We start from the raw sequence: 20,608 nt of genomic DNA, 5'->3' as shown, positions 1-20,608 counted from the left end.
TTTGACTAATTGAAAACTGTCAAATTGCAAGTCGCATGCGGTGGTCTCTGGCCTCTCTTACCTGCATTTCCTCATCGTTTCTGCTGCTGCTTGGCTCCTTAATTGAATTAACTCATTAGACGTAAATATCTGTAAATCCATCTATGCAGTCCATCCACTCCAGCTGGCTTGGGTTTACCTACGACCTGACAAACAAAATAATTCAAGCATTTTTCATTGGCAAATATGCCCGAGTGTGTGCCAAACATACTGGTCAAATGTCATTTTGCGCAAACATTTGGAATTTGGATTGGTCTGCTCTGGGATTTATTAATGACGTTTCGTATTGGGGTTAACATTCATTTAATTTATTTGGGATCCCCTCTCACTCTAAATGACCGCAATTAGTGCGTTGTGACAGTTTGGAAATCTAGCTGAGATTGAATATCTGCCGGTTATTTGTGAATTGCTGGTCTGGATAATTAATAGCTTGTGATGCGTACACTCTATTTAAAGCTGTCACAAAAACAATTTGAAAGAAATTAAGATAATCCAGGGAAAGTGCAAAAAAGGTAAATATGGCTTGGGAAGTAAATTTACTTCTCATTCTCTAACACATAAGCTAAACTTGACATGATAACTAAATCAATTTGGCAAAGAACTCTTGATAAGCCAGAGCTTGATGGGTTAACTCCTCGTTACCAAAGTTTCAGGCCATTTCACTGGGCCAAGAGCGAAATAAACCGAAATCTGTTCGCATTTTTTATATAAATGGGCCTCTTCTTTCTGATTGCCATTTGCGGATTATCTTTTTCGGTCTGATTGAGAAACCTCGCACTCCTCGAGGGAAAGATCCCGTTTGTGGGCCATAACTGATGATGATGATTCCATTTGTGGTTTGAATAATTTTCATAATTTAAATAACAGCACCCGACTGGCGGCTGCAATACTCAGACAGATAGTCACTCACTCACCCAGTTAGTCCGTCAGGATACTCAGGATACTCTCCTTTATTTTGGCCAAAAGAAGGAGAAGAAGAAGAAGTCGCAGTGCCTGCAAGCCGAGGCAAAACAAAAGCGAGAGTGTAAATCACGGAGGGAAATGATAAATGGAGCCACGACTTGTTACGCATAAATTTTTGGCCAAAAAAGCAAGGGGCAAGGATTGAGGAGAGGACGTCATGTGCGAGGTCCTTCGACTATGCCACTTTCCCTCAGTGAAAACAATATTTCATTACATTTACATATTCTCACTCAATTTTCATATTTTCGCATTTTCGTTGGGGATTTTCGGAGGGACGTGGAAAAGCGTCAAGTGGATCTTGCTGTGCCTGCGCCTTTTGTTTCCATTTTATGGTAATGCCGCTGCCGAGTCCCTTATTCCGACCCCTCCCCTTTTTCCACTCCGACATTTCCCAATTTCCACTTGCCGCCTTCCGCCCGCTCCGCCCACATGCACAGTGGCGCCCTCAAGTGTCGGTTCATTCGCATTTCGTATGTCAGCATTTTAAATAGGCTTTTCATGTTCGAATTTTATTGTATTTTTTACGTTTTTGCATCGGCCGCACTTCGCTTCGGTTTGTTTTATTTTATTTTCCTTTTTTTGCGTTCCGGAGTCCTCGAGTCGCATTGCTATGTCCGCAGGCTACATTAAATTCCGCAAGTTGTATGCAAAGTCAGGGCCTCCAACTCTCAACTCTGGCCTGGCTTTATTAAATACAAATATTTTGCTTGTGGGGGACAATTGTTTGACGGCCTCTGTGTCCTTCGGTTCTCGTATCTGTGTGTCAGTCTTTTTCTGGTGGTGTGGTTGTGTGGGTGTATGCGGATCTTCCTCCTGACCACATCCCTTGAGCAAAGTCTGTGGCTGTCAAGGACAACATATACTTTCTGGCAGAAAAGCTTTTCTTTCGCCTCCCAAAGTGAAAACGAAGTTATTTTTTAAGTCGGTTTGGTTTTCAATTGCAGATGGTAAGAGTCCCTTTAGGTGGCAAAGTGAATATGGTATAGATCTTTAGGGAAATTAGTAAACGATGTTTTATCTTAAAGCATATAAAATGTATGTGGCTATTACGCAAATTAAAAATTTCAACAAATACTGTATGCTATGCAGTTGAATGTGAAAGAATTTTTATTTGCTGTTGCACCATGAAGTAAAATTTTTTTTATAAAAAGGAAAAATATAACATTCTTACTATTGTAAGCTCTTAAAAATACTTTTCACTACGTTTTTAATTAACAATGCTAGAGAGCATAGCGAAGTCGTATTTCTCTCCTGCCCGCAGGACATTTCCTTCCCACACTGAATTCATTTCTGATTCTGGCTTTTCCCTTCTCCTTGTTACTTTTATTTAAAACAAATAAAATGCCCGAAGGCTTAAAATCGGCACACAGCTGCAGATTCAGCAGGACATCACGGCAAACTCACACAGTTACACACGCCACTTCCCAGCGGAAAAAAACCTGTGGAAAATATGCTATTTTCCAGTGGTTTCTTCATACAAGCGGAATGTGGAAAATCCCCTTTACCCCTTACAAATCTGCCGTCTCTCCTTTCAAAATACACGGGGTGACACACAAAAGTAAGGGGTAAAGGGAAAAATCCAGTGGACCTAAAGCTGCTCAATGCAGGACAAAATCCACTGGATTTTTCCCTTACCGCTGAACAAAAACCTCCTTCTTTCGGTAAAAACCCACCCCCGAAATCGGTCCGAAATCGTCTATCCCTTCCCTACGCCTGCTAAAAGAAGTAGATTTTCATCTATCCCTACCCCTACGCCTGCTAAAAGAAGGAGGTTTTCCAGTCAAATAAAAACCTACTTCTCACTTTCCCCGCTGGGTTGAGCCCACACACACACACAGACATCCACACATCATCAATGTGTTACCATCTCGCAAATAAAAAATAAAAGCGGCGATCCCGGAAAAAAATCGTGAGAGAGAATAACACAACAAGTATGGAAAAAGGGTGGGGAAAACACGGAGTGGCTGGGCGATTGGTTGGGGGTGTCCTGCAGAGCCAAAGTGCGAGAGAAACCCGAGCCAGAGTCAACGAATATTTCATTCGTCATAAAAACATTTTGCAATAATTTTTGCATTTCACTCGACCAACTGCTCACGGTTTTTCCTCATCTTTTCCCCACTTACCCTTTTCGCTCAGGCTCATTTATCATTCCCGAATTAGTGTTGTCCTCTTAAGATTATAAAAATCTATATTGTAACAATAGTAGTATCAGTATAAATATTTTCGAAGCATTTATTAACATTTTTTTATAGATCTATTCAAAATTCTCTTATAACGAAATATTCTTGTTCCTCCTACATCTGTAAAAATATTTTTCAAGCCTTCTGATTTTCAGTTATATCCAGCACTGGAACACATTATTATTATTTTTTTCAAGTAAGAGAATCTTAGGTTTTCTTAATAATATGTTTAATAAAATATATTTTTAAACGCTCACACCTGTGATGAAATATTTTAATAGAAAGTAAAGAGCATCTGAAGAAATTTTTTCAATTCTGGCTATAAAATATCATGTTGCTCAACACTGCCTTAAGACCTCAGTGGGTCATAATATACACCAAAAATCGCGATGTAAGAAGGGAGGTGTGCGGGGTGAATGGAGAGGGCCAACAAGTGACAGAAAGAAAAGGGACTGAGATGAAGAGTGTGTGCTTTACGTTTGGCTTATTCGGTTCGGGTTGGCATGGGTTGTGTTGGGTTGGGCTGTACTTCTGCTGCTGCTGCTGCGGTGTTGCACAATAAACCTTGCTTCCTGGCAACGCAATCCTTTATAAGCCACTTCACTCTGCCAACCACCGACGCAAACCGAACCTTTAATTCACTTCAAGTTTCCTTATTGCTCCTCAGCTGGTTGGTCAGTGTTGCAGGATTTCTTCGAGTGGTGTACTGTTTCCTGTTGTTTTTGTTGGTTAACTCTGATGTTTTCTCTTCCTTAACTCTCTTAAAGAAGCCCCTTCAGACGACCTCTTGTGACCCCTAGAATTTTTTCAGGCTCCTTTGTTTGATTCCCTTTTCTGAGGAGATATTAAATGAGGTTGGTAGGGGGACAAATTAGCTTATTAAGGTAAAATGTGAAAAAGTAAATAACGAGTTGAGGAATTTAATATCCTGTACTCCTTTGCAGATTATATATATTTTTATTTTGAGCCGTCTTAAGTTTCAATTTCACAGGAAATTAATTGAACATATGGATCAATAGACCCACAGAGTTACTACTGGATAAGGGATTCCAATTAATATCATTGTTTTTGTCCCCTAGTTCGGCAAAAGTTGGTAATGAGTCGGAAACCCAGATCGGGTACAAAGGTGTGTCCCTTTGTCCCCGCCTCCTCCCTCTGTTCAGCATATTACCCCTGTCCTATCTCGTTCCGGCTATATCCTGTCTGTTCCCTGTCGCCAGTGCAATTTGGCCTGAGTGCGTCCCAGATATGATCAGAATTGACACTCGGCCAGTGAAATTTGTGCCTAATTTGAGGCCTCAGCGGGAGCTAGTCCTGTTCCAGTTCCTGTTCCTCGTCTTCCCTCCTCTCGATTCCCTTCCTTTGTGCCATGTAACATCTAAACAAAAGATTAGCTGCAGTCACTAGAGGGTAATGCACTGGGAAAAATACTGTTCTGAATTTTATAAGAACAACCAATTGGGTTACTATGTGGAAAATAAAATCAGTTTATCATTGTTTTATTTTATAATTAAAATTTTATTCATTTATCTATTTTGATTTGGAAAGTGATAGTCTCACAATGGTGTTTGTTTACATATATATTATTTTTTTTTTTAGAATTTATCCATGTATTTAACACCTAATCTGTGTTTTTTAAAATGTACATTTGCTGGCAAATTTAATTGAAGTTCTTTGAAAGGAATAAATTATATTAAAAATTGCTCTTAGAAATTTTTTGAAGTGCTGGGACCACACAATGGAAATGACACGAACTGCAGTCATCTAAGGATGAATGAGAGGAGCGCAGGAGAGGGGAAAGAGGAAGGGGCAGCATGTGCACGCGTTTAATGGCAGAAACACAACAGCAACGGACTGAGAGCCGGGCAAAAACAATTGTCAACAGACGTGGAAACGTGACCAACGAATTTTACGCACAATTTCACTTTATGCCAGGGTGTCCGAGGGTAACAAAGCCGGCCAGCGAGCGAGTAGGAGACCCTTTGACAATGGCTAGCGAAAAAACAGAAAACAGAATCTCCTCGGCCACACATTTATTGTTTAGAGCATGGCCCAATCCTCATCCTCGACTGTGAAATCCATTCGGGAAATCCAATTAGCGATTGGCCCTCGGACGGCGAGTTTGTTGACCAGGAAGTTGGCTTCCCGATCGGAAAATATGATTCATATTTGCCTCTGACACTTTTCGTTCTAATCGTAAAAGGTAATCACCACTTTGGAGGCGCCTCTCTTTGTTTTTCACTTTGTTGCAATTATCGGAGGAGTCGTCGGTGGGTTTTGACTTATGTTTCTGGGGATCGCTTCCTCTGCGATTGCCGATAATTGCCTAGAAGCCAACAAGGCACCGTCTTTTCAAGTCTTTCTCCAGTCTTTGGTCATGGCTGAACTATCCGCAAATGGGCAAGCTGAACCCATGGAGTTCTCCGGTTCGTTGACATCCTCTGGCTTTGGACTATCGCCGGCGAGTGGGGGGAAGTTTGCCTGGTTGTGCGTGGAATGGTCAAGTGTCGAATGGGTTAAGGATGGGAAATGCGGGGAACTTCATAAAATCCTACACTACTGCCCATAAAAATAGTTGTGCTTCTTGGAATCCGCAAATTGTGATTAGGTAAGAGGAGAGCAGGAAAAGCCTAAATTAACTTGGCGAGGAAATTACTTAAGTAGTTATGTATAAGAGTTGTTCAATATTATTATTGTTCTGAAAGTCAATTGCAGAGTTTATTTTCATTTAAAATTGCTAAAAAAAAATGTGGTTCCTAAGATGCAAAATTGTTTTATAAAATAATTAAATAGGAAAGAGGAAAAGAGTTAAGGATAAGTAAAAACATTTTTAAACAAAATTTTCTTACAAACATTACATCCGCGTATAAATTATTTAAAATCTAGTTTATTATTTTTGTTGTTGAATTATCTTCACCGTTGGCGGCTGGAATTTTTACCTTCTTAGCATTGATTTCCATTGCAATATCTCCTTTCTTCTCCCGAATCCCTCGGCCAACTCGCATGTCCAACTTTGCGGCAACACATGTTTCCCATTAGCCAATAGAAGAGGAAAAGTATAAAAAAAAGTTTCACTTGATGCGATGCGGACCTTGTCGTCGTCTCACATTTCAGACTCCGACCGACAATGAGATGGGCCGCAGCATAGTTGTAGTGGTTGTTGTTAATGATGATGTTGACACAACTTGTTAACAGAATAATTTATGCGACACTGACTGGCCAAATGCTTTAAAAAGAAACAAAAACAAAGTTAGAGCCGGCGGAGGAATCTATTGCATATTTAATGACGCCACCAAAGGAATGGAGTGGAATATCTTTCCTGTCCGGAATCCGGATGCGCGTGCTGAAAATGAAACTGGAGATCAAATTAAGAGAAGCCCCGGAGCTTTTGGATGGACTTCAAGGCTTTCGGTGCCTCGGGGATTTTTCCCGCCTGTTCTTTGTCATTTGTCAACGTCGCCAGTTTCAAGATTTGAGCCCAAGCTGCAGCTTCAAACTTTGGCTTCGGGTGTAAAAAATGATAAACGCATTCGCTTATGATGTGTAGAGCTTTCATAAATCATGCTCTTCAAAACTGGCTGTTGGTCTTTCCACTGCCACTGTCGCAAATTTGCCTGGGCCAAGAGATCACGAGGGAAAGCGGGGAAATGCGGTGAGGAAAGTGGGAGGTAAAGGAGGAGGGGCAAAGGACGCATTACAGAGGGCAGAGGTCAGAACTGAGAACTCAGAGGTTGCCACGCGACAGCGTTCAGACAAACAAGTGTCGCTTTTGGTTCCACATTGAAGATGGTGATGGAGGGACACACGGATAGTAACTACGAGTAGTTCTGGCGATTTACGAGCTTCAAGTGGGTCACCACCGACTACTCACTGCAGCTTCAGTTGCTATTTGAGTAGCAAAGCCCAAGTTGGTTAGGTAAATGTCAGAGGAATTTTAAGGGACTTTGTACGAATTCCATCTGTTGAAAAGGAAGAAAAATGCTAACAAATAGTGAGTGAAATAATAAAACCTTTTACTCATTTTCCAACCCCTTCTACAGACTCCTTGCCTTTTGTGTTTCCATTCATTAAATAAATAATTCGTCTTAAATATCTGTGGCAAGTACTTATTGGTTTTAATGCTCACCATATTTCTCTGATTTATTCATCCCAAAATACACATAATTCGAGTTTAAGAATGGCAAACATTTGCCTGCTAATTGTCGATATTCGTTGATATTAATCATTAAAGTTCAAATAAAACAAGACTGCACTTCCTGATTATGGCCAAATGTTGCTGGACAAAGTAAGCCACAAATTCTGTTGATGACTAGACCGTATATTCGGTTGTTAGAGCTTTGCTTCCCATGTCATTAAATGACTGATGGTAATGCCAATCGATATTCGTCAGCAGGGTGTTCTAATAATGTGTTTGACATGTCAGCCAAGTGCTTATGCCGCTGGGTGTTGGAAGTTGGGGGTTATAGGTTGGGGATACCAGAGTCAACACTGGTCAAGGGAGCACCACCCGTTTCAGAAATTCCCCTCCGGACTGCCACTTATGAAATTGAATGTAAACAAAATGAGCGACTCCGGCTGCAAAGCTCCTTCGTTGGGTGTCGATGTCCCCCAACAATCGACCACTGGCAAACCAAGAAGGCAAGAAAACCCCTTCCAGAATCCTTCTTGTTGACTGACATATCGGCGCCAAGCAGGCAATTAACATGCGATTGTCATAAATTTACTCGGTGCACAGATTATTAAACATTCATAAAATAAATTACCCAGCCACAGTGCATAAATTCTGAATTGATTTTAACGCATTGTCCGAGACAAAGGGAAGCAATTGGGAAAGGGTCTCCCTTTTTTGCCCCAAGGAGGCGAAGGAATCTGGTTATTGAATTATAACGATGTCGGGCAGAATGGCCAAGGGAAAAACATAAACATAAATTCCTTCAAAGTCTTCGAGCGAAACAACAATTGCATAGAAATCAATTTCAGAGAAGAAGCGTTCAAGGGTTAAATTCCGAAGGGAAGGATATAAATTTTGTAAGTGCAGCGAGGGGAAACTGGAAACGGGGAGGGTTAAACCCCCTTACAAATCGGGGGTGTATGGGGAACCCGATGGGGGAATCCATTTAATGGCATTTGTGGCTTGTCGCTGGGGTTGAAACAAAGACTTTTCTATAGTTTCTTTCGGAATCGAAGGGAAAATGGAAAAGCGGACCATAATCTTTAGCACTGGCTTTAAGAAGTCGAATTGTTACACATGAAATGTTCAGTATTGAAGGGGCTGAGCTCTTTGGAAATTCTCAGATTATGTTCCAAACAATAACTAGTAATATTATTGAAATAATTAAAAGAGTTCTACCTACTAAACACAATGTTTTATGCAATCCAATAGTATTTGTTTTTGCACAAAACAAAAAATTTTGTGAGGTAACAAAATTGTAAGTTAAGCAAGCGAACCAAACGAATGGCTTAAATAAATTAATAATTTTAATATATTTAAACCGAAGTCAACGTTCAGTTAGTTGTTTAGTAGATTTGCACTAAAATCCGTTTAGTTTTCAAATGCACCTTCAAAAGACTCTTCTACAAAATGGTAGCATTAAACTAGTTTCTGTTAATCTAACCGCCTTAACAGGGATAAACAGAATGGCTATATCCTCGTAATAGTTGAAGCTTAAACCGCCTGCTTTGCTGCAATGTGATTGCATTTCAGCTAACTTCATTACCTCCTCTTCCGCAAACTCTAAGCAGATAATTTGGGCCAAAATATCATTAGGAATTCCCTTTTCCCCCAACGAAATCGGAGAAGGGGAGCAGTGTCTTCAGGCTTAACTCGACTGCACCACACAAGGATGGACCCACAAAAAAAAAAAAAAGGAAAGGAAAGAAGAACCCTCTGATGTGAAGTGAAATGAAATTACGAAGAACCAGCTGAATGTCAATGTCCTCCCACAAAATCCCAGCTCCTCCCATATCTTTCGCTCCTTTTGCGATGCCAAAAACAAAGAGCGAACGGAATGTATACAGCAGTATGTACAAATATATATATTTTTTATGACATTTCTGACAATTTATGATGCAAATTCCTCGCCCAAAAACTGAAGAATGAAGCGATGGCACGAGAAGAAGCCTCCGACAAATTGTCGAGAAATTGCATAAAACTATATAAAAGCAAAAAAAAAACCAAAAACATGGGAGAAAAAACAAATTGTTATGCTGAAATCTGTAATCTGAAGTAGTTGCGGATGCACTCGAGAGATATTTATGGAAGGAGGGAGATGGGGAATAATAAAAAAGAGACAACAACAACAATCTGGGCAAAGGGCAAAAGCTGTATGCAAAAATTGTTTTATTTCTGCTTTCATTATTTTGTTTTATATTTCGTGATGGCTTTTTATTTTGTGTTGATTCATCAGAAAATAAATTGAAATATTCTTGTTGACAAAACCGTACTCGGACAGGAAACTTTTTGCTGTTTGCCATTGGATGATTTATTTAATTTACTAAAACTAACACAACATGGAAAATATTTGATAATAAAATCACGTTCACACGCTAACGGCCACAAATCAATTGGTGCCACCGAAAACGAACTCATCAATGATTTCGGCCCGAACCCAAAGTTCATTATAAAATTGTTTGTCTTCTTTTTTATTTTGTGATCCCGAATTCGTGGAAAGAGGTTTGACCGCAGGACCGGACTTCTCTCCTCCATCAAAAATTTGCTTCTAGCCCCGAGGTCACTCGCTATGTATGTCATCAATATCAATCTGTCCCAACAACTCGACCGAATCAAATCTTTCGACTTGTGCGGTCCTCGTTTTTCCGGTTAATACGCCTTTGTTTTATTTAAAAGTCATACAAAACCGCAACAGTGATAGTAGATTTCCATCTGGTGGCAAACCACAACAAAATGATTGAAAGGTTTAAAAGAGTGTGATTAATAAAAATAAAAAACACTATGTTTTTGTGTGAATGACTTACGTAGCTATATGAATTAAATAAATGAATTTCTCGTGTAGGTTGTTTTAAAAAAATCTATCTAAAATGTTCGAGATAAAACAGTTGGAATTTTTTAAAAATATTTTGTTATGATTGCATCATTGTTATGCAAATTCAATGTACGTAAAGAAAGCTAGTAAAACTCTAACCAAAATATTATTAAACGCACCAAAATAATCTTCGCGATATTCCCTTTAAGTTTTCAAAAATGTTTTCCCGCACAAACAAAAAAATGTAAATTTCGACCAGAACGATTTTTAAATGGCTTTTGCCTCTTAGCTGATTTTTATTTTGTGCATGTTCCCAAAGCTCAAACGTGGCACAATCTGTTATGAATTTTTATTGAGTTGTTTGTGTGTTAAAGAAAAAATTAATTTATCGCCTTCGTTATTGTTCAAATAAAAGGCCAAAATCGAATCCGGCGATCGGGAAAAAATTGGGGGGCATCGGATAGCCAGGTCTCGTCATCATCTGGACTCGGCCATCGATGGACATCAATGTGGGGATGTGTCAGAAAGTTGGAGGCGAAGTCGGCGGGCGGGGAGAGACGTTGCCTGAATTTAAATGGACAAATTAATTGCGTTTGTCAGACCTGTGGACAGGTTCTGGCCATTGCAACAACAATAGCAACAACAAACCGAAACGCCCGAACAAAGAATTAATTGGTTTTTGGACACTGGATAAAATATATTTAATTTAGGCTTAATGCCGAACAGAGATTGCATTTTAGTATGCACTCATCCTCTCTCCACCTTTTTACAAGTGTCAAATTGGCATTGAATCATGACTGTGAAGGTATCTCTTTATCTGTACGCGATCGCTGGGCCATCAAATAGCCATTAAACAGTAGACCATTATCCTGGTTGATGGGGGAAAAATGCCAGAATCTCCATAAAGGATCGTTGTCCAAAAGACCGCGGGCGATCGAGGACTGGGACATAAATTATCACTTGGTTTTGGGTCCGACAAAGTTGGTTCTAGAGGAGGTCTCAATCGAGAAGAGGGTTGAAGTAGAAGCTAGGCATTCAACACTGAGGAAAATTATTATGATTAATACAAGAATAATTTTTATAAAATCTTTATAAAAGTGTGAACCAGAAATAAATTACAAGTTTCTTTGCCAATGATTGATGTTGCCAGACTAAAGAAGTATTTGTTTTACAAATTTTTTTGGAAAGTGGAAAGTTGGCTTCCCTCGGTATAAATTGGCATTTCATGAGGATTTTTCTCCTGAATAAAATGCTTCTCTTTCCTAAGTTTAAAATCCCTCTTTTGTCCGATCTGAGTTGACAGTTTTATTGTGTCGCCTTTTTTGAATTAATTGAGCAGCCCCTCGGTTCGAAATGAAGTCGTTGTCGTGTTTCCAAGGAATGTCGTGAGGATAAGTTCCCTGGGACCCCTTTCCATCCCTGGAGAGAACCCCTGAGGGCAGATGAGCCGAGGAGACCACACATTGCGATGGAGACACACGCAGCTCCCTTGATGAACCCAAAAAGCGTTTTTCTAACAAATTGCTTCTTCTCTATTTATTCAGCCTGCGGGCGAGCCGTTGCCAATTAATTATAATTGATTGGCGATATTAACGAAAATTATGATGATTATGATTATTCGGTGGAAATGCACCCGCAGATACGAAGATACGTTTTTCTGTCGAAAGATATCACGAATCATAATAAAAGCTGAAAACTATTCGGATGTATGATAAACGACTTAATTGTGGCTTTCAGCAAGCCATTGGCATTTAATAATTAAGTTTTTGATATATATGCTTGGATAAGAAGAAACTTTTATATGCGCTTTAAGCTTACACTTTTGGGGAATTAAGTATAAACATTGGGTATTTAGAATGGAATTTTCTAATGGAAATTTGGTTAAAAAAGTCAGGTGGCTAAGTCAATTTGTCATTTGAAAAAAACTTTAAAAGTAAGTGTTATGTTTTATTTATTTTCATTTAACATGATATTTATTTATTGAAAGCTTTTCTTCAAATCATAGTTGCCTATTATTTTATTTTCCAATACGTCAAATATCACTTTCAATTTTGTCGAGCATTTATTCCTCATATGTAAAGCCTTGCTGTCGTGGGATTTTTTTTTGGTTAATTATGAGAAATCGTCGACTGAATAATAATCGTTACTGGAACGCCAAGCAACTTGGTGGTTCGCGTTCCCGATCCCGATCGCGTTCCAGTTCTCGTCCTCGTCCCACGCGCTCCACTACGATTTTTATGGACAAACCGCGACTGGAACGTCGTGCAGGACATCCTCCTTCGTCCTGGGACATTCCTCCTGACGGATACGACCACCTGACTCCTGTTCAGTACAAGGCAATGCAGGCCAGTGGGCAGATAGCTTCTCGAATTGTTCCGGATTCCCTGCCCACTGGAGAATCTGCTGCTATTGCGATGATTACTCGACAAGCTCGTCGTCTTTATGTGGGAAACATCCCTTTCGGAATCACCGAGGAGGACATGATGGCGTTCTTCAATCTACAGATTCTATCACTGGGATTGAATGGCTCTGAGCATTTGGATGGCAAGGCGGTGCTCTCCTGTCAAACAAATCTGGAGAAGAACTTTGCCTTCCTGGAATTCCGGTCCATGGATGAGGCAACGCAGGCTTTAAACTTCGATGGGATCAATTTTCACGGACAAACCTTGAAGATCCGGAGACCCCATGATTATCATCCGGTGGCCAATGTTGGTGCCTCCGAAGCGTTAACTTCTTTTAGGATGCCCATTAATACTTTCGCTAATGCAACTCATATTGTATCGCCTCTGGTTCCCGATTCTCCGCACAAAATCTACGTGGGCGGTTTACCAACTTGCCTTGATGAAAAGCAGATCAAAGAACTCCTTCTATCCTTCGGGGAACTGCGAGGTTTCAACCTGGTGAAGGATGCCAACACGACTTTGAGCAAGGGATTCGCCTTCTTCGAGTATCTGGATCCCACAGTAACCGATCAGGCAATTGCCAGTTTGCATGGAATGCAGTTGGGGGATCGCAAGTTGGTTGTCCAGCGATCGATTGCCGGAGGAAAGAACGCGATTTCGGATCAAATGCCAATGGTTCAGGTTCCGGGGATATCTTCTCTATCAACCACTTGCTCAGCCACCGAAGTTCTGTGTCTTCTTAATATGGTTCTGCCGGAGGAACTCCTGGACGACGAGGAGTACGAGGACATCCTCTCGGACATCAAGCAGGAGTGCACCAAGTACGGGGAAGTTCGCAGCATCAAGATTCCTCGACCAATTGGCAAATCTCCCCAGCGAGGATGTGGCAAGGTCTTCGTCCAGTTTGAATCCGTGGAGGAATGCCAGAAGGCTCTGAAGGCGCTGAGTGGCCGCAAGTTCAGCGGTCGCATCGTAATGACCTCATTTTACGATCCCGAAAAATACTTGCAGAACGTGCTTCAATAATAAATTTAACAGAACACATTTAAAACTGATTATTTAATTTTAAAAATAAATACCAAAGCAATAAACTAATCAACATCTAAAATCTACTCAATCCAAAAACGATTATAAAAGTGAGGCGTGAATATTAATTTTCATATAAGGTAAATATCAGTACTACATTACACACATTACACATTGCATTACTTTATCGTTATTCTTCTGCCGAGAACATGGTTTATGTATTTAATCCTCGACCTCGGGAATCAATTCTAGTCACTCCGCCTTGTCAACTGTTAAATCGGTTAACTGATTTTCCCAAGGCCAGACTGCGATAACGAACTTAATTCCCTGCGAAAGAACCTTCATCAACTCCAGGCCCTCGTTATTGTTTTCCGTTGTTGTGATATCATCTGCTTAATGCCAAAGAAATCGCTTTAATATATCTGGGGCTGGGATGCCGGGCCACGCCTCCTCGCCCCCGAAAAGGGTGCCGGGATTCAATTAGGCAGACCGACTTAAGCTGCAATCCTTAAAGCTGCTCAGAAGCTGACACCTCCTGCAGGTTCTCCTCGGCTCTTTATTTTTCGCCTCCCTCCGTCTGCAAAGCTCTTGCTTAATTAAAATTTTAAACTTTACGCTTTATCGCCGGCATTTCTCGGGCGTATTCACACCTACCGTACCGTCTGCATATTGTGGAGCAGGCTCGGGTAATTCCTTAATGCCTTTTCGATGGAGAAGCTTCTTTTCGCCGCTTATCTCCCCAAACGGTTGCATTTTCTCAGGTCTCACATTTCAAGGGAGTCTCGGGGCATCCGCCTTGGGGTTTCTCTTATCTCAGACTTTGGTCATTTGGTCGACAGCCGATCATCAATAGTCGTACGCGTAATGAAATGGTTAATACACGGAGAGAAATGAGCTCAACACTTCAATAATTTGCAATATTTAATTATTGCTCATTAAATGAGATCCATTTGTTGATTAGTTTAAGAGACTGTGAAGAACTTCTCCTTAAAATCTAAGTTATATTATTAATTATGATTGATTTTATATGAATTATTTACTTCTTGAAAACTGACTTCATGTTTTGGTGATATATTTTAGGGCTTTTTGGTTTTTTAATATATTTTCTCAGTGCAGCTTTAAGAGCGTTGAAAGCCCAACATCAGACTGAACAATTTATCAGTGGCAACGACGACCACAACTAAACGCTTTATCGAAACGGTGGAGATTGTGGCAGGAAGGAGCGGAAAAGACGGAGAACTTGAGTGGACTGTGGACACAAATTAATTCAACGCCTTGGACTTTTGTCATTCACCGGAGGAGTCGATCTGAAGGCAGACCTTTCATTCCTCTGCGCTCCCCAAAAAAACAACAACAACAAGAAAAACAAAACTTCTTTCGAAGCCGCTGCTGTCCCATGAAAATCAATGCCTCGAAGGGTAATTAATAGACGCCCATAAAGATGCGGATACAATAAAAATTCCAGACGAATTGGAGGCGGAGTGTAGGAATCAACTCTAAAGGGTTTCTTTGATTTTGTAGTTTTTTCCTTCGTTGATTTTTATGATCTGGCAGCTGCGCTTTGGGGATTAACTGGATTGACTTCTAATCTCCCCAGCTCCCTGCTCCCCGGATCTTGTCCAGCAACTTCTCCCTGCGGTTGTAACCGAGGTTAGGGTCGAGATGTTAGGTAATCGAAATTAAGCAATCAAAGCCACAGTTGAGTGAACCCTCGACTGGTCCATTCCTTGGGTTTCTATGCATTTTTAATTGCATTCTCATCATTTCATTTGAATATGATGTAGTAGATAATTACTGGGCTCCTGCCGGAGCAACGCCTTCCTCCTAAAACGATTGTTAAATGACTCTTTTATCAGTTGTACCCCACTTGATAGTTTCATTTGGTAGGTGGTTGGGGAATCAGAAGCTTGTTCTCTTATTTATCGCATCCATCACTTGATTTGTGGGAGATACACAAGGTATCAAACTTAATTAGTTGGATCTGCAGGACGTTGTGTTCCACTAATGATAGTTTAGGTGAGCGAGCATCGTATAAATTTGCCAAAGACACGGAGATAGTCCAATCAGATAGTGGGTTCCATAAAAATTTGTTCATCTAATGATCGAGATAGACATCTCGCATGTGTTCAATTTGTACAGATTTAATTAAGATAGATGGAAATATTCAGAGACAAAAGCGGGTTTAATGAAGTTGACTGCAAATCCCAGAAAGGTCAGGAGTTAATCTCTGGAATATTTAAAAATCAAGCAATCAAAGCAGAAAACTTTTTCTGGTTCTCAAAAGGGGAGAAGTTTTACCCTCCGAACAGAAGCCCGAATTCAATTAACCAAAACCTGTTGCTTTGTTTGACTTACCCACAATTCAATTCACATTTCCGGGGTCCAAAAAATAAAAATAATGGAGTGAAGAGCCGAACAAAAACATGCGAAATAAAATCAAATAAACAAATATTGTTGTGCAGTTCAAGCGAATTTGTAATTTCCCCTTCATAGTCAACAACAAAGGCTAAAAACAAATTACCAGCGAGAATAATTTCCCCGAAATTTCTACTTGGGGTTGTATCTGGAGATCTGGAGAGGAGGGGCGCAGTTTGGGGTGGTATTCCCCACCCACTCCGCCTGTCATTGCCATTCCCGTTCCAGTGTTCCACGTCGCTTCGTTAATGGCAGCGCAATTAATTCGAGCAAATCGTCTGTGAACCCTTTTTATGACCTCCAAGAGCCCGGTTCACACTGCTCTACCCGTCTCTTTCTTCGCCACAGCATTCCGTCTCTTTCGCAGATAAAAATTCATTAAACGACATCATCGGAGAGCTTTGTCTCGCTTTGAACTGTTTACCCGGCGATAATAAATGCGGAATAGGAACGCAAATGCCGAAAAAGTGTTCTTTAAATGCTTCAGAAGTCTTTTTTCCGGGGCGGCGAAAATTGTTTGGGTTTTATTTGCGTAAACTGTTGAATGAGCTACAATAGAACAGAAGTCGGGCGAGAAGGACAAATTTGGAGGGTCTAAATTTAGAAGGGTTTCGTTGGTTAAGTTAATTTGAAATATTTAACGTGGGTCTAGTTAAACATAAAAACGGAGTAGATTTTGAGTGGCTTCCTTTGTGTAAATAAAAAATTAATCAGTTTAAATTCAAATTGATTATTTTATATTGCTTTAAAACAAAAGATGTAATGTATTTATGTTTAAGAATTAAATATTAATTTAAACTTGAATACATTGTTTTTCAACAGATATCCGTTTGTTTTTCGATTTTTATGTTTTTACTGTTATAAATCATATCCATTTTATATATTTTTATTTGTCTCAATTCTTGTGTTGTTCTATATGCTTTACAAATAACTTATTAATATTCCGCATAATAGGTAAATCCATTTAGCTGGATTACAACCACTTCAGGAACATAAATCTTTATACCTCTTCCCAAAGGTTATATAGAACTAGTTCCCCTTACACCATTAAACTAACCCATTAGCTGGCTATTCAACTCGATTGAGCACATTGTTACACGATAATTCCGCTGATCTATTACGCGGCTCAAGCACCATTTGTCTTCTAAACTCTTACACAATTCGAACCGAATCCCGAATACCAAATCCGAATGCCGAGTTCGAAGAACCCATTTGTGGACACCCTACGGCGCCGAGGGAAAAACAAAAGGAAAAGCGGTGGGCATCCGAATGAGTTTTTCCAGCAGCGAGGGAGGACCAACGCGAAATAACCTGCGAGCCGAGCGCATTTAATGAGGGTCATAAAATCAAGCGCCAGGCCAAAACCTCCAGACAGAGGGAAAAATAAAGGAGGCACAGACGTACAGATAAACCGAAACTAAAGCAACCCGAGAAGGTGTAACAGGTGAGACAGCAATGAAATTATAATGCAGATTATGGTGAGGAAGGAGAATAGGTAGCCGTGGCCCTAAAGGACATCTAAGTGGTCCAAAGCTGACGATTTGAGGAAGAAAACGATTCGTACCATTTAAACATTTTTCCGAGCATTTACTTTGATATTTTGCCGCAACGCAAACCCTTTAAATCGTTTGTTTGGGGATTACAACGCAGGCCGGCTGTTCTGAATTTCTTTGTTGCCGCTGCTGCTCTCCTATGCAAATGCGTGTCAACTTTGACCCCAAGTGAAACCCAACCAGATGCGAAACGACAATAAGAGCGCAGGGAGCCAAACAATGGGGAATACACAATTTAAGCTCCTCGAAATGCTCGACTTTTTCGACTGGCCTCCACTTCACTCGGCCTGGCATAATCCAAACTAAATGTCCGACTTAATTTTGTTGTTCAACTGTCCTGCTTTTGGACCGCGTTTGACTGCACTGTGAGAAAAATATGTTTGAAAAATAACATGTCGTGATAGTAATCTCTATTTTAAATAGGTTTTTTAAATAATTTATTTCTTTATTGATTGTTTAACATTTATTTTTTGACCTTTTTTATTTCCGTTTTCTTTTTGCATATCTTATTTTTGAGATTGTTTACATTATGTTGGTACAAATTTATCGAATAAAATACATGTCTTTTATCAATTGGTTAAGCTTGGTGTATATTCCAACCTTTTTATAACAGGTTATATTACAACTTTTATTATTTCTTTTTGATTGATTTCTTTCAACGCTCGCATCCAATAAACCACATATTTGCTGAATATTACCATTTATTTTCTCCTTAAGTTGCCCATTCCTTTCAATATAGACCTGTCATTTCCTTGATGACCAACAACTTGTGAAACGCGTTGATAGTGGAGTGTATTTGTAAAGGTGGGTGCAGATTACATACCTGTGCTGCCTGTCAGCTGGCTGGCCTAACCCAATGGTTCACTGACCTCTGACCGGGTCTATTCAGCAGAGGCTCCTTTAACTTTTTTTATGTTTATTTATTTCTTTTTTTTTGTTGTGTAACGCTGTGAACTTCGAGGCCCGCCCACTGATGAATGCTCGTTGCTCCGGGAGTCATCTTCATTCTCCTGGCGAGCATTTGTCCTGGCGTTTGTTTGGATGCTGCTCTGCTGCAGTGCCACTCCCCCTAAAAGAGCCCCGCTCACCGCCTCTTTCTGCCTGTCAGCATCCACACAATTCAACTTCAACTTTTGATACTCATCTGAATTTGCATTATTTTCTTTTGCTGCTGCTGCTTACGTTGATTCTGATTTTAATCTTTCAACTGCGCTCTGCTTTTCTCGTTGCCTCGCTTTATTTAGTTTTGAATCTTTTTCCTCGGTCCGATTTACCGGTGATATGTACCTGCCGTCCAGGTGAACAGGTTTCCTTTCTTTTGTTTGTCGCGCTCTGCAGGTTTCAACGCACTCTCCGCTCGCTTTTTTCCCATTTTTACCCTGCAGTCTTCATTCATTCCATTCGAATAAAAACGCCGAGGCAGGAAAAAAGTATCCTAATTGGCATTAAAATTGAAGTTATTTTTTTCTACCATTCCGGCCATTGTAATTCGGTGCCTTAACAGCTAAAATGGTGACGCATTTGTCTTTCGGCTGCTCCTTGGGCGCTTTATTCAAATTGCATTAAGGCTACGGGGAAATCGAGAGTCGTAACCCGAGGAAATTTGGACCATTCGGGCAAAACGCATTTTACAGATTGCATCGGTCGCCGACGTTCGAGATTAAAATCGAAAAATAAACAGGCTTCTGTTGTTCCTCTGATTACCTCGCCCTTCAGATTCAACTGTCTGATATAACTTCTGCATTCGGCTCAATTTTCTGTATTTTTGTATCGTTTTTTATCATTTAATTTTTTGTTACCTGAATTTTATCTTTTGTTTCGCGCTCGGGTTTATCGCCATCAGCATTTTGCTGGGGAGTTATGGGGGAAAATGGAAATTCTCTGCAGGATTAAATTTTAAATGTGGCCACTTACACGTAATTAAGTTCCCTGAACTTTATTTAAATGTATATTGAGCCATTTTTTTCGCAGCTGCGATATGTAAAAATAATTAAGCTGCGAATAAAATTTTATTAAAGTTGAAATTACGCAGTTAACAAAAAATATGCAGAGGGGTTATATTAAACGCTTTATTGGTCTTTAAAGGAACTTGAACTGGGAATATCGGATGGCATAGGTCAGTTCCAATAAGATATTTTCGGTTAGCAGTAACAGCATTCCGAAAACTGTTGAGTAGGTTCCACTTCCCCTTTTCAGGTTGTTTACATTTTATTGTGGATGGCATTACTCCGAAGCGTTGTTTCAGCTGATGTTAAAAGTTAACAGTGCAAGTTCAGTTCTATAAAGAAAAGAAAAATAAAAATAATACAAATAAACATATTTATCATATTTTTAAGCAATTAGGGAAATATAATTTTTTTTAATTTTTCTGGGTCTTTTTTCTGTTAGCTGCTAACCGTTTTTATTCCACTTAAGATGATTTGTTTACATATGTTACGCCTTCTGTGATTGGACTTTATTAGGGAGCTGTTGATTATGTCTGGTTTTGTTTGTGGAAGTCATCTACAATGTGTGTCATTTTGTGGCCAATTTAACAATGACCAAATTAAACTTTAGGTCAGCAAAGGCTCAAAAGTTATAAGTTGCTCATAATATTTGTCAAGTAAAAAGACAAATATCATACTATTATAAAGAGTTAAATATTTCATATATTAAAAACCGAATTTATTTTAATTAAAATTTAGTTAGCCCGATAAAAATATTTTTAAAAATTACCGCCAAACAGTAATTTAAATAAAAACATTTAACCGAAATGTTGCTATGCATTTCTTTTATGTATCTTTTATTTTTAGCTAACAAGATCAAGAACTTCAGGCAATCAAACAACTTCCTTTGGCAACTGAATAAAATAATAACATATTGACATAACATAACACCCACAACAGAGTCGAATGCCGATTCTCTCTCAATTTCTCTCTGATGGAGGCGGCGCCTGCGCACTCCGCACTCTCCACGCATTTTTAACATAGAATCCACTAGCGACCAATGCGATCCACTCGCGATGCATGCCGACTCGATTCATAAATTGCGTTTAGTGTTGCCGAGAG

General features: G+C 39.8%; 1 protein-coding gene across 1 annotated transcript; it reads left to right on the top strand.

Moving 5' to 3' along the window:
* Window positions 1–12,204: 12,204 nt before the first annotated feature.
* On the top strand, window positions 12,205–13,679 carry LOC108096541 (splicing factor U2AF 50 kDa subunit). Its single transcript, XM_017198227.2, has one exon. It carries the CDS (start codon window positions 12,280–12,282, stop codon window positions 13,591–13,593), a length of 1,314 nt encoding a protein of 437 aa, XP_017053716.1. The 5' UTR covers window positions 12,205–12,279; the 3' UTR covers window positions 13,594–13,679.
* The last annotated feature ends 6,929 nt before the right edge of the window (window positions 13,680–20,608 follow it).

This window comes from Drosophila ficusphila, unplaced genomic scaffold, assembly GCF_018152265.1.
Source record: "Drosophila ficusphila isolate 14025-0441.05 unplaced genomic scaffold, ASM1815226v1 contig_414, whole genome shotgun sequence".
NCBI lineage: Eukaryota > Metazoa > Arthropoda > Insecta > Diptera > Drosophilidae > Drosophila > Drosophila ficusphila.
The sequence above is the reverse complement of the archived record's forward strand: the minus strand, read 5'-3'. Positions and strand labels throughout refer to the sequence as shown.

Coding starts and splice junctions, on each gene's coding strand:
- LOC108096541 (XM_017198227.2), top strand. CDS start 12,280: ATGAGAAATCGTCGACTGAATAATAATCGTTACTGGAACGCCAAGCAA.